Source organism: Protopterus annectens, chromosome 10.part0 (genome assembly GCF_019279795.1).
Source record: "Protopterus annectens isolate FY-2018-M chromosome 10.part0, PAN1.0, whole genome shotgun sequence".
NCBI classification, from domain to species: domain Eukaryota; kingdom Metazoa; phylum Chordata; order Ceratodontiformes; family Protopteridae; genus Protopterus; species Protopterus annectens.
Genome location: NC_056744.1, coordinates 1,217,387,357 through 1,217,402,356, shown reverse-complemented (window position 1 = coordinate 1,217,402,356; position 15,000 = coordinate 1,217,387,357). Strand labels below are relative to the sequence as shown.

Here is a 15,000-nt window from a genome sequence, read left to right as displayed (position 1 = left end):
TAGGCGGTATGCAACTGAGTAGAGCTAGAGTTTCTTTAGCCGAACTGCATAAGGCATCTGTTTGAGCCCCTTGATCCTCTTGGTGAGATACTTTTGGGGTCTTTCCAGTTGCTGCAGGTGTCAGGTAAGGTACATCCCAAAACGGGGCATTGTACTCTATGGGCCTGATAACTGACGAGTAGAGGGGCCAATGACCTCTCGATTTAGATGTGAACTCTTTCATGATAAGGTGGGCTATATAGAAGGTCTTTCTAACCACTTTGGCAATGTGATTGTCAAAGGAGAGATTGCTATCTACTTGGGTCCCCAAGTCCCTAATTACTTCTTCCGTACTTAATGGATTACCACCTATGTGGTAATTTGTGGGCATTTCCCAAAGGGGATGACTATGCACTTTTTGGCATTTAGCTTTAGGCCATGGCTCTGGCACCAGTTATCAGTCTCTGTGAGACCCTTTTGGAGGATGCTTGTGTCAGCCGGAGAGTTATTACGGCACCCAGTTTGCAGTCATCTGCGAACTTGGTCAGCCATAGTCCACCCGTGTTAGCCTGTACCTCAGAGAAATATATACCGAACAAGAGAGGTCCCAGGACTGAGCCTTGTGAGTCACCACTTGTAACTGGTTTAGAGTCTGACATGGCACCTGCTATTCTGACCATGTGGGTTCTATCCCTGAGCCAGTTTGCAACCCATCTTGTGACATAGGGGTTGATATTTAAGCTGGTGAGCTTATTTATGATGCCCGAGTGGGGTATTGTGTCGAAGGCTTTTGCGAGCTCCAGGTAGGCTGTGTGGACTACCTTCCCTTCATCGAAGTCGACCAAGTTCAAGAGGCAAGATCTGCCCTTAACGAAGCCGAATTGGGTAGGATCCAGTGTCTGGAGGTTCCCAATGTCTTTGTTTATGATTTCCATGATACACTCCATAGCTTTGCAGACCAGACTAGTCAGGCTTATAGGACGATAGTTTCCGGGGTCTATTGTGGCACCACCTTTGTGGAGTGGGACCACTGTTGCTGTACGCCATTCCTTGGGTACATATCCTGTAGTAAGGCTGAGATTGAACACTGACTTTATATGAGGGTTCAGTTCTTCTTGGAGCTCGTGTAAGACGCAGCCCGGGACACCGTCTGGTCCCATTGATGCTGTGTTTTTTGCTTTGGAGAGGGCAGCTCTCACCTGTGCATCTGTGATCTCAGGAAGGTTACACTCTGTTGGGATAGACATTTGCTCTTTTGGGGGGGAAGGGGGGGGGAGAAGTTTGCAGTGAACCTTTCTGCCAGGATGTTGGCAAGTTCTGTGGGTTCAGTGTATTTTTTGTCATTTTGCAACAACTCAGAGCATATCTGGGAGTTGCCTCCCAGGTTTCTGACATAACTAAAGATGGCCTTGCGATTATCTTTAGTGTCTTGTGCAATTTTTCTTTCGAAGCTGGCCATAGATTTATGAGGGATCGTAGTTTCTTGCTAGTACTGATCAGTGATGCCTTCCCTTTTTGGGATTTTGCTCTGTCATGTAGTAGCTTTCTCCTTCTGTTGAATAGCTTATTTATGGACGGGGTCCACCAGACAGGTCTCCTGCCTTTGGAGGAGTGAGTCCTGGTTTTATTTGGGATAGCATGCTCCATGCATTCCTGTAGGTGTCCATAGAATGCTTTTGTAAAGGATTCTGCATTTTGGGCCTTATTTTCCACTGGCCAGGGGGCTTTGAAGGATTCCACCTCAGTTTTGAGAAGTGTGAAGTTTGCCTTTGAGAAGTTCTTCACCGTGGTTTCCATGGCTAGGTGTGGGATGGAATATGGATGTCCAGTGAGATTTGTTTATGGTCTGATCTTACCAATGAGGGGTATACCTCTGGTGTGGAACATGGAGACTCCATGTTGGTGATGACCAGATCCAATACGTTTTCCCCTCTTGTGGGAGTGGTGACCAATTGTTCCATAGCATTTGAGTTTATAAATTCTAGGAACCATTGGGCGAGGGTGTTTGGGCTTGAGTAGTTTTCCCAATTGATGTTTGGGTAGTTGAAGTCACCCAATATAATAGTGTTTGGAGAGACCTTCATATTCTCCAGTGTTCTCAGGAAAGCAGAGTGACGTTCCTGTGTTTGGGAGGGTGGTCTGTAGCAGGCTACAAACTGAAAGGCAGTTTTGCCCACTGTTAGTTGCACATGGATGGTCTCCCATGCTTCGTGCAGTGCCACTAACCTGGAGGTGTGGGTATATTTGATAAATATGGATACTCCCCCTACTTTTGTGGTTCGGTCAGAGTTTTGGGGCCGGAAAGCATGGTATGAAGTATAACCTGTTAGTGCCGGGGTGCTCTCAGGAACATTGAACCAGGTTTCCGTTACTGCACAGATATCGATATTCTCCATACTGAGAAGAGTCTCGAGTGTGTGCATTTTGAGGTTTAGACTTCTGGCGTTGAGCAGCATTACCCTTGTCTATGGGGGTGGGTTTGTCTTTTCAGCCTTGCCTAAAAAAGGCACTATGGGGGAGGCAAGAGCCTTTGCCAGTATTCGAAAACCCAGGGGTGACGGGTGCAAGCCGTCCCTAGGGAAGCAATGTGGCTTGTCGAGCATGTCATCCCAGGCTGACAGACACTGGATCCCCTTTGAATGACACCAACACTTTAGCCAATTGTTAAAATTGATCATTGTCTTTATACTGTGGCATCATTCTTGGTGAGGATAAGATGCTACTCAAGGTCAGGGTCATACCGGCCTGGACTACATGATCAAAGAGCTCCTGTACGTCTTTTTTTATGTAGTCCAGGGAGGTACGTCTCAGGTCATTCACACCAGCATGGACAATGACGGAGTCATATTTGTACTCGCTTTAGAGTGACCCGAGTGCTTGTGTTATGTGGCGGATCCTGGCACCTGACAGCTTACAGTGACCTTCTTGTTCAGCCTGGTGAGTGGGACGTCAGTGTGTCTGACAATAGAGTCACCTATTACAAATGTATTAGGTGTGTTGTTTAGCCTTAAGGGCTGTGACTGTGTGGCACACTAACTTTGTGAGCTATGTGCTACGTGGATATTGTTTCGTGGTAGGTGTTGCTTGGATGTCTGCTTTGGAGGTCTCTGCTGCTTAGGCAGATTTTTATTTAGAGCCTCACAGTATGTTTTTGTGCGTTTGGTTTGCTGATGCGATAGGTCTATGCGAGACTTGATTTGTGGTGTGTGTGTGCCAGTACTGGGTTGAGAGAGCTTAGCCTCCAGTTATATAGTTGCATCTCTCACATATATTTGAGTTTGTTTGGAGGAGAAGAGGGTGGTCTGTATACATAAGGCAGTTGTAACATTGCCTCAAGATTCCCAGATTCACCAGCTGGACTGGACAGTAAACTCAAAACTGACCTTTGGACATGCCTGAATATAGGAACTACTTATTTACTGATCAGAAAGAACCAACAGGGAGCAAGTGCTTAGAAGGAGTATAAGAGGATGTAGTGCTTTAGTTTGTGTTTACCTATGAGATTACTTATACGAGCAAGTGTAGGGCTTTAGAATGAAAATAGAGTGCTTAGAGATTTAGAGCAGTTCTAAGGGGAAAAAGTGAAGAGCAGACTTTGTGGAGCCAGGAATAGTTTAAACGGCACTGCCCGACACTGCTCTGTGCGCAAGACCGTGCAAAAAGAGAGTTGCAGGGTTTTAAGAGAGAGATCAAGGAGTTTGGAATTGACCCAAAATGGCCAATAAAACTACAGCTTCTAGGCAGTAACCACTCCTACAGGGACAGGCAGGCTGCTCAGTGTTAACCACTGCCACTGGTAAACAGAGAGACTTCCCTTTAGCCCAAGCAAGCACTGGCCTCCAAGAAACTTACAAACAGTTCAGAACAGCAAATATGTAACTGAACTTTCTTACATTTCAGAAAGTGGGGAAAAAAAGATTTTTTTTTTTTTTTTTTTTTAAGTTTAAAGGTAGCAGAGATACACAAGTAGCAAAATATTCACAACAGTGCAATAAATGACCCCACACTTGAGTGCTAGGCCAAAGTCAGGTAAAATGCAATTTTAAGAGAAAAAAAACGATTTTAAATTAAGTGCAACACAGGCAATGCAGTAAACAGGCTCTAGATGTTTCATCTTAATATGTCCTCTACATTCGAGGATTACTCCAAAAACAATTATTCAGTATTTATTTATCTTACTGACAATTGCTAATGATATAGCCCCCAACAGATCTTGTAATTGAAGCTGAAGCTTTACTGCTCCGTATTACTCAACTTGGATTGAGGCATATAAATCAATTTAGGGTAAACATAATGGCGTGTTTACAACTAAATCCATATGGTGGAACTGCAGTCTCACAAACTTATGTAATAATAATAAAAAGTCTGATGATTGTTTTTTTTAGTAACGATAGATGTGGTGGACCTATTCTCAAGTATACCCCAGGATGAGGGACTTATAAGATTTCAAGAAAGTATGCGCAAATATAGCAAGTTAACGTGGGAGAAAATAAGTGTCCTCATGGTCTTTATGGAAGTAGTTTTGAAGAACAATTTTATTATGTTTCAAGGAGAATATTATAGGCAAAACAAGGGAGTAGCCATGGGGGCAGCGTGTGCCCCCATGTTTGCCAATTTATTTTTACTAAATTGGGAAGAAGAATACATCTTAGAAACTGAGTGGAAAATCTATATAAGATGTTCTCAGGTTTTTAGATGATGTGTTTATCATATGGAAGGGCAGTGAGGAACTATTACAAAAATTTATGAATTATCTTAATAGTAGGAATGAGTATTTAAGATTTACTACAAGTATGATTTACTACAAGTATGAATAAAAAAGTATCTCATACTTAGACACCAAGGTTACTATTGAGAGCAAGAAGTTTAAATCCAACTTATATAGGAAGGAGACCTTTAGTAATGACTATTTAGAGTACAATAGCTGCCACCCCCAGTATCAGAAAAAAAGTATCATCAAAGGACAATGTATTAGAGCCGCCAGGATGACATCATGTTATGAGGATGTCATAGTCGAGTTAAATAACATAGCTATAATGTTTATTGATAGGGGATATCCTGGATGGATGGTGTATGACGTAGTGGAATACGTAAAACAAGAGTGGGGTAAAAAATACAAACCCATACTGGCGAGTGTGCATGGCATCGGTCATTCTAAGAAAGTAAATGCTGAATATAGGAGAGATTGTGTTATACAATATGCGCCATTAGTGAACAAATTTAAAGACACAATAGTAAAAAATTGGAACATAATAGAAACAGATGAGGATATATACAAGATAGTAGGCCCCAGACCAACATTTGTATATAGGAATGGATTGAATTTAAAGAGTAGATTAAATAAAATGATGGGCATTGTTGGTAAAAGTGAGGGAGGTACCACCAAATGTGGAAGATGTAACCAGTGTCAGTATATTACGGGGGCTAGTAGTGTTACATTGGACAATTCTCAGAAAACAATAGTTAAATTTTGTAAGGGGAACTGTAGAACTAAAAATGTTATATATTTAGCCAAGTGTTCCACATGTTCATGTTACTATGTGGGGATGACATCTAGATGCTTAAGAAATAGAATCTATGAGCATTATTATAGAATAAAAAGGCAAGATGTGAATAATGCCCTATGGAGACATTGTGAAGCTAGTAAAGAATGTAGGACGTTTGAGTTTGGCATTCTTGAACAGGTCCAAGTGAATCCTAGGGGAGGTAATATAAAGAAGAAATTATTAGAAAAAGAGACCCGTTGGCAAATTAAATTGAATGCTTCAGAACATCCAGGGCTAAATGAATACATCTCTATAAAATCTATATTAGATAGATAATAGGGTATAAGCCCAACCCTTGAACGTACTTGTCATATAATTAATTATATCAACTTAGAAGTGAGGTATGAATATATTATTTTAAAGTTTTTTAGTATAAAAGAAATCAAGAGGTAGTGGCAATAAATAAATATGAAATGAAGTTTTTAAGATTTAGGTGTATTGCACACATTTTAGGAGATTGTGTTATGAAAGTTACTACATTCATATGAAATAAGTATTTTTTAAAATATTATACTTTTAAACATAAACGGATAGGTTTATATTGAGGGAATCCAGCACTGTGCACTTTAAAATTTTGATGATTTTAATGTAATAAGTTTAATTATGTGATTATTCTATTATGACATGTTAATTGATGAAAGGAGATACTATATAAAAAGGGAAGTAACAATTGTGTAAGTGGTTCTGATGAAATCTACGGCAGTAGATGAAAGCGCTTAACCAGATATGGTTTTATGTGATCTTATGTGTACAAATTAAAGAGAGGAGTTATTCATTGCTACGTGCCAGTGCAGTTTTTATTATACTGGGACTTTGTTCTGCCTCTAAGGGGGCTTTTTCTGCTTATTTGTTGGACTGACCAGTACTTTTACTCAGTTAATAGGCTCTAGATGTGTTCTAAATACTGTTTCTAATACAGATATAAACTTTAGCAAGCCGGAAAACGCCGAAAAGTAGGCGGCAAAGCAGTAATTCTAAACAAACAAATGAGAAGAAAATACTTAAAATCTCAAAAGTGGCTCCTTTCTTCTCAGCGTTTTCTCCCCTTGGTAGGTGCTTCAGCAACAACCAACAAGCCTGGAAAGACCAAACAGTGATACAGAAGGACATAATAGAGTTGTGTAAAATCTTACCATAACAGTACATGTCCTTCTCTTCTCCTTTGCAATATTCACTCCCTCCCCTCCATCTCCCTCTTGTTTATTCTGCATTTGTTTTCCTTCTGGATGTCCATGGACTGTTTTGCCTATGACTGTTCTCTTCTGATGCAATTCAGCTCCAGGTAGTTGCATCCGTATATCCCTTTTATGCCCTACATTGTGTGTGGTGAGCATAAATGTGACGTACAGCACATACAAGAGCTTATTTAAGCTTGTATATACTGGCCGAGCGACAGGCTGGCCATGGTGGGATATGTATCGAATGCTGCAACAGTGAAGAGAAGGACATCTACTGTTATGGTAAAATTTTACACAGCTGTACTTCACACTGACAAACATTCACCCATATGTCTCCCAGCATACCTTTCAGTTGTCCCTAATTTTAATATCTTCTTACCTGTTCTTCGTAAACGTTTTATAAATGCTTGTTATATTCTTACTTGTAGATGACATAGGTACACAGAACAGAAAAAAAAATCCATAGCATACAGGTTTCATTGTTGTTATAAATATACGTTCTCTTTTTAACATCCACTCCAACACTACATACATTTCTCAAGTGCTGCCCTCCTTTATGCGTGCACTGTCCCCACAAATTCCATTTATTTCTATGCAACTATGCTCTTTTCCTTTTCTAAAGGTCCTGTCCGTCTCCAGTACTTTATCTCCTTTATTGTATTCAGTACTTCAATTATTGCTGAATTCAATTATTGCTGAATTCCATTTTTAAGTACTTACTTCTTTGGCAGCCACAAAATTAAATGTAATAATAATGTCTGGGCAGTCGGTCAATAATGCCAGATATCAGAACTTCTTTATTGTATAAAAATGCATGTTGATGCAAAAAGCTGTTGCTCTGTTAACTTTTTAAATGAGTAAGAGTACGATTTTAGACTTCTGCCTAAAATTCCTGAGCAAAGTCGTCGAAAGGCATGCTCACAGCCAAAAGAAAAAAAAAGTTAACATCCAACCAGATACAAAAGCTTCCTATTAATTCATCCTGAACAAGTCACGTGCAGCTACATGCGACACCACAGAGCAGGCTAGCAGATGATACTTTAACTGGCAGAAAAGGAAGCAAAGCCTTGCAAGCAGATTAAAAAATTCTTGACTTAAAAAAATTAATGAATACTTGCATTTATCTAAATAGCAAGTCCACCAACTGAACATTCTAACCACTGCACTCCCAGTGTTCTCTCCTGTCTATCTGATGAATCTGGGCATCTTGACGCAATGTAGAAATTGCCTCATGTACACAGACAACCCGCTCCTCCTACCACCCAACACTACAACCTGTGAGAGATGCACCTATCTAGCCAAACTGGAGGTAAAGCTCTTTCCAACCAAGAGTGAACTTGAGTCATGAGAAGGTAAACATTTGCACCACACCACACTCACAGTCTCACTAAATCTACACCACCAAAATCCACACATAGTAACACAAAAATTCGCGGAGGCTATCAATAATAATCTGTCTAAGCAACAGAGACCTCCAAAGAAGAAACGCAAGCAACCTCCATCCCCCAACACAACCCAAATGACACAGCCCACAGACTCAGTGTGCCACTCAACCACAGCCAATAAGGCTAAACAATGTACCCAACACACTACTCATAGGTGACTATAGTCCGGCACACTGATGTCCCACTCACCAGGCTAAACAAGGAGAAGGTTACTGTCAGCTGCCTGTCGGGTGCCAGGATCTGCCACATAAGTACAAATATGACTCATTGTCCATGTTGGTGTGAATGACCAGAGACGTACCTTCCTGGACTACACGAGAGACATGGAAGAGCTCTCCGATCTTGTAGCCCAGGCAGATATGACCCTAGCCCCGAGTAGCATTCTGCCATCGCCCCGAATTATACCGCAGTACAAGGACAAAATGATTGACTAACAATTGACTGAGCTTCTGGTGTCATTCTAAGGGGATCCAGTATCTGTCTGCTTGGGATGACATGGTCGACAGACCACGATGCTTTGCCACAGATGGTCTGCACCTGTCGCCCCTGGGATTCCGGATACTGGCTAAGGCTCTTGCTGCCCCTATAGTGCCTTTTTTAGGCAACGTTCAAGTAACAAATTCACCACCGCAACAGGCAAGCAAAAACTGAGGGTAATGCTACTCAATGCTAGAAGTCTAAATCTCAAAATGCACTCACTCGAGGCACTCCTTAAAATGGAGAACATAGATATCTGTGCAGTGACAGAGACCTGGTTCAAGGCTCCAGAAAGCACCCCTGCACTACCAGGCTATAACTCATACCGCACTTTATGGCCATGTAACCTGGACCGAAACAAAGGCAGAGGGGTGTCCATATTCATTAAAGACATCCACACCTCCAGGCTAGTTGCTCAGCATAATGCATCCGAGGTTATCCAAGTGCAACTAACTCTGGGCAAAACTGCAATCCAAATTGTAGCTTGCTACAGATCCCCCACCATGCCCCAGGATTCCCACTCCTCTTCTTTATGTACTGGAAAATATTAGGGTTCAGCCAAACACCATAATAATGGGAGACTTCAACTACCCCGGGAAAACTACTCGTGTACCAACTCCTTAGCTCACTTTCTAGAATTCATAAACTCCAATGCCCTAGATCAACTTATCCACACCCCCACCAGGGGCAACAATATCCTAGACCTAGCCATTACCAACATGAGTGACCGGTGTTCCACACCTGAAGTCAACTCCTCGTTGGTCCGATCCAACAATAAGCTAATCACCCTTGATATCCACATCCCACCCTCACCCCCCCCCATTAAGGAAACCACAGTAAAAAATTTCTCCAAAGCCAACTATATGCTTCTTAAGACATAAGTGGTGAACTTCAAGACACCCATGCAGATGGACAATACAGTTACAACTGCTGAATCATACACAAATGCACTCTATAAGCACTTACATGAGTGCATGGATCATGCTATCCCAAGCAGAACCAAAACGCTATCCTCCAAAAAAAGGAAGCCAATCTCGTGGTCCCCTGCCATAAACTGTACAACAGAAGGAAGAAACTTTTGCAAAAGAGTAAAATCCCATGAGTGGAGGAGCTCCCTGGTCAGCCTCAGTAAGAAGCTGAAATTCCTTACAAGCTCCTCCAATGCTAGATACGAAAACAAAATCGCCACTAATTCTAAGGACAACCAAAAAGCATTCTACAGCTATGTCAAGAATCTCGATAGCAACACCCAGATCTGCTCTGAGTTACAGCACAAAGGCACAAAAATTACAGAACCAACTGATATTGCCAACATCCTGGCAGATAGGTTCAGTGCTAACTTTACCCCCCCACCCCCCTAAAGGGCCCATATCTATACAGGAAGAATGCAGAGTCCCTGTAATCACAACTACGCAGGCAAAAGCTGCACTCTCTAAAGCCAAAAACACAGCATCCATGGGACTGGACAAAATCCCAGGTTGCGTTTTATACGAACTTCAGAACGAACTGGCTCCCTACTTAAGCACCATGTTCAATAATAGCCTCACATCATGCTTTGTGCCCACTGAATGGACACAGCAACAGTTACCCCCACTCCACAAAGGGGGAGCCACCACTGATCCCGGGAACTATCGACCTATTAGCCTGACGAGCCTGGTCTGCAAGGCCATGGAACGTATCATCATGGAACTCAGACATTTGTAACCTCCAAACTCTGGATCCCATCCAGTTCAGGTTTGTGAAAGGCAGATCATGCCTCCTGAACCTGACTGACTTGTTTTGAAGCAGTCACCAAAGCAGTAGATGAGGGTAAGGTGGTTCACAAAGCCTACCTTGACCTTGCCAAGGCTTTCGACAACATTCTCCATTCTGGAATTATAGCTAAACTCACTAAACTAGGTATAAATCACTACGTCACAAGATGGGTTGCCAACTGGCTCACTGACAGAACCCACACTGTAAAAGTTGCAGACTCCAAATCTGACCTCAAAGCAGTGACAAGTGGAGTACCACAGGGTTCCGTCCTGGGACCTCTCCTGTTTGGTATCTACTTTGCTGAAGTACAGGCTAACGAAGTTCGCAGATGACTGCAAACTAGGAGCCATAGTCAAGTCCCCAAATGATGTGGACATCCCACAGAAGGGCCTCGCTGAGACAGATGCCTGCTGTCAGAGCCATGGCCTCAAGCTCATTGCCAAAAAGTGCAGTGTCATCCCCTTTAGTAAAAATTCTACCCATGAACTACCACATAGGCAGCAATCTACTTAACACCGAATGTGTGATAAGAGACCTTGGGACACAGGTGGATAGTACTCTCTCCTTTGATAGTCACATCGCCACAGTAGTCAGGAAGTCCTTCTACATGGCACACATCATAAAAGGGTTCTCATCCAGGAAAAAAGATCATTGTTCCCTTCTACTCGACACTCATTAGACCCATTACAGAGTACAACACCTGTTTTGGAATGTACCTCAAGACATTTGCAGCAGCTGGAAAGGCCACAGAAGTACCTCACAAAGAGGATTACTGGCCTCAAACAAATGCCCTACACTGACTGCCTCAAAAACCTCCAGCTTTACTCCACAGCATATCGCCTACTCAGAGGTGATCTCTGCCTAACATATAAAGCTATGTCAAACCCAGAGCTGTTGGACATGCTACACCTAAAGAAATCCCAATCCCTCCGAACTACGCGCTCTAGGGACCTAAACCTTGTCACCACAATAAACAGGACATGCTGGAGGGATAGATTCCTGTCCCAGAGACTTCCTATACTCTGGAACAGGCTACCCATCTATGTCAAGTAAAGTTCTTCATTAGCACTCAAGAAAAATCTTGATGAGTGTATGGGAAATAGGAAATACACCCCAGGGATCACTTGTGTGTGTCTGCTCGACAGTGGCACAGGAAAACTTTGGGTGGCACAGGAAAATAACTTGAGTGGTGTAAGCCAGGGAACCTTGATGGCAAGGCTTATGTAGCCCCTTGGGCTGACAGCCTAGTACCTAACAAGAAGCTATACAAAATCTAGACTAGGGGTTGGGAGGGTGGCCTAATGGTTAAGGTGGTTGCCTTACAAACAAGGTACAGGGGTTTAAGTCTCACAGGGAATAATTGGCTAGGCTTAAAAATGGCTTGCAGGGGCAGTTAGCCTAGTACTAATCTATGAACCAATGAACTGCTGGCTGGGGGAAAGTAGGAAATTTGTTAAAGACAACCTCCACCCCTGCATCAGATGTCAGCGAATCTCCTTGTCTCATTAAATGAAATTTCCACTCCATCACGGAGAATATCCTACCACTCAGATTAGTAGCAGCCAAGACTCCCCCCCCCCTGACAGAAAGGGGATACTTATCTTGCATTCATTTAAGAATTCAGCATAAATACCATAACCCATTCATATCCCTACAAGCAGTAAATCACTGTCTTTCTACAGACTGTCATGGCAATGGACAACTGTCACTAGGGATGAAAAACAATTTTACACAATTGTTGACCAGGTATGCCCTCTGGACAAAAATGTCCCTTTTCAGAGGCAACCCGAGATCACCGTCTGACTTGCTGAGAGTCACACAGTAGGCAAATGAAGGTGGAAGGAACTGAATCCTCTACCCTGTGCACAGGGAGCAGATCATTAACATCTCATAACTTCAGTCTTCTGTGGTTGCTGTCAGAGGATTTACACTGGAAACTAAAACTTCCCCATTAGAGTGATGACAGTACTGAGCTAGTAGCCTCTTATGTCACAGACATGCAGCTCTGTCTCAGAACGCATATCTTTTACACTCAATACCTCCACAGTTCAATTCCCTGACAAGATGGAAGACATCCTTACTAATCAGTTAACCAGTACAATCAGGTTTTTTCGCAAGTCTACGGTGCGCTTATTTTTTTCACATAACTCTGCTAATGAGAGCTTGCTGATCAATACGTCAGTGACTTGCTCTTCATGAGGGAATTAGTAACCTCTCCATTACTCACTGCAACAGCTTACATGCTTACCTCTCCAACATGGTGGCATATACATTTCTAAAATCCAACAATCGCAGATCGTGCAGCAAGTGTAGCTGATCAGGATTCTCTTACTGCAAGACTTTATCCATAATGCCAGTCATGCAGACAAAGTGAGCACAAATGGTCATTTATTTAACTCTTTGTTAACTGGTTAAAATGATTCAGAAGCTGACATTCTCAGCAATGACCTAGAAAGTATATGCAGAGGTCTTGAACAAAAGTTAGAAACATCTGTAATATTCCAAGATGGATGAATTTAAGGTTGTCTGGAATTTCATTAACTGTTTATATTTTTTCCATCGCATTAACAGAGTTAGTTCAACTGAGACCAAGGCTCAAAGTGGACCTGAGCAACAAATGTCCAGTCTCTCACAAATAAACAGTATTTATTGTAAAGGTTACAATATGCATTTATACTCCGCTTAAAAAAGGAATGCAGAATTTGTTCAAGGAAACCTATTATGGCTACTGTGAAAGAACCTCCCAGCTGTCAATAGCAACCAAGAAAACAATGACTTGGTAGTAAAAGCAAGCATGCATACTCTAGTGCTATACCTTTTCCTTCATTCCAACAGCTGTCAGAAGGGCAGCAGCAGCAAAGGATCCTATCCCCAAATCATCTTCTGAACACCTACACCCTTTCTTGACTAAAGCATACAAGTACTATAGGAAGGCTCTTCTGAAGCTACGTTGATGGGCTGGATCTCTTGACCCAAACTGCTTAAAATTATAAGCATTTCCTCCTAAAATGTGGTTTGCTAGAAAGGCAAACAAAATAGAGAAAAAAAATTAAATATGAATAGAAAGATCTGGCTTGAAATGTTTGTTGCACAGAAGAATTCTCTTAAAGTCACCCTCTAAACCAATTCAGATAAGTCTCTTATTTGAAATATTAGCATCTGAGAATAAAGCAAAAATACCAGTATTTTGAAAAAGTGACTGAATTTATGCTAACATCAGTATATTTATACAATTAGATGAACCGTCTTGTCTGCATGTACCTCAGACATTTTACAACTCAAAAAGCAATCCATAACCTAGCATGTGTAGCTTGTCCGATTAGTTAGAAAATTCACACTGGAAACCAGCAGCCATACTGGTACATTTACTGAAATGTAGCTGAGAAATAAAAATTAGCAAAACTAACAAAAAAAAAAAACAGTAAAATCTAACAAAACATATGCTGGTGATTTTTGCAGCTTACCTACCGCAACATTTAACTTCTGCAGGGACAGTTATTTTAAAACTATTACTGTTAAACAGATCAATGCTATGTACATATGAACATATTTTAAGACACCCACCTGCGCAAAAAATGCCCTTTACTTCACTTTTAAACAATACAGCCCTCACACTGTTGTCATGCTTTAGTTTCTGTACGACTTCATACATCTGTAAATCAAACATACAAATGTCAGCTGTAAAGTTATTACATCTGGTAACCAGTAGACCATTTCAGACTTATCCTGGGTAAAAAAACAAAGATGAAGGGCTTAAAGGCAGACAATTCCACAAACATATGCAAGAATAAATAGGATTATAAAATACTACTAAAGAGGTCTATTTTTGTACATGTCAAGCAATATTCTAGGACAGCATGTCACAACAGCAAATGTTTAGATCTTGCATTACAACTTTCGGTGGTCCACTATATCCAAGGGTGTCAAGAAAGGCATTTTGAGAAATAAAGGCAGATTTGAGCAAAATGTAAAGAATGATAGATGCTGGAAAGGTAGAGACAAACACGTGGGTTAGAATGAGGAGCAAGTGAATCAGTACAAAAAAAAACACAGGAGGAGGTACTAGACGTACTGCAGGTACAGCAGGAATGCCTTAATGGTTTGGAGTGTTACACCAACAGTGATCATCATCTAGAGCCAATGTTCACACCTGCTGATCTACAAAGTGTCTTAACTTAAGAAATTCATAAAATACTTTCATCTTCATTTGAGATGATACACAAGGACAAAACCCATATATATATATATATATATATATATATATATATATATATATATATATATATATATATATATATATATAAATGCGTGTGTGTAAATATCTGACACACGTTTATTCTATATATATATATATATATATATATATATATATATATATATATATATATATATATATATAGATATATATACACACATACATACACACACACACACACGTATACACACACACACACGTATAGGCGTGAATACAAATATATAGATATAGAGAGAATATTTACTATATATATATATATATATATATATATATATTTGTATTTATTTATTTATTATATAGTTTCACTTTATAATCTCAAAATGCTGAAGTCTCGAATTTCAGCATTTCGAGAACATAAAGCTGAA

General features: G+C 41.0%; 1 protein-coding gene across 1 annotated transcript in view; it reads right to left on the bottom strand.

The window, feature by feature from the left end:
* ECHDC2 (enoyl-CoA hydratase domain containing 2) overlaps positions 1-15,000 on the bottom strand; it is a gene marked incomplete in the record, with an annotated part of 851,050 nt that overhangs the window by 748,200 nt on the left and 87,850 nt on the right. Inside the window, 1 exon segment of the mRNA XM_044085957.1 lies at positions 13,945-14,032. Within this exon segment, the coding sequence (XP_043941892.1) occupies positions 13,945-14,032 (88 nt within the window).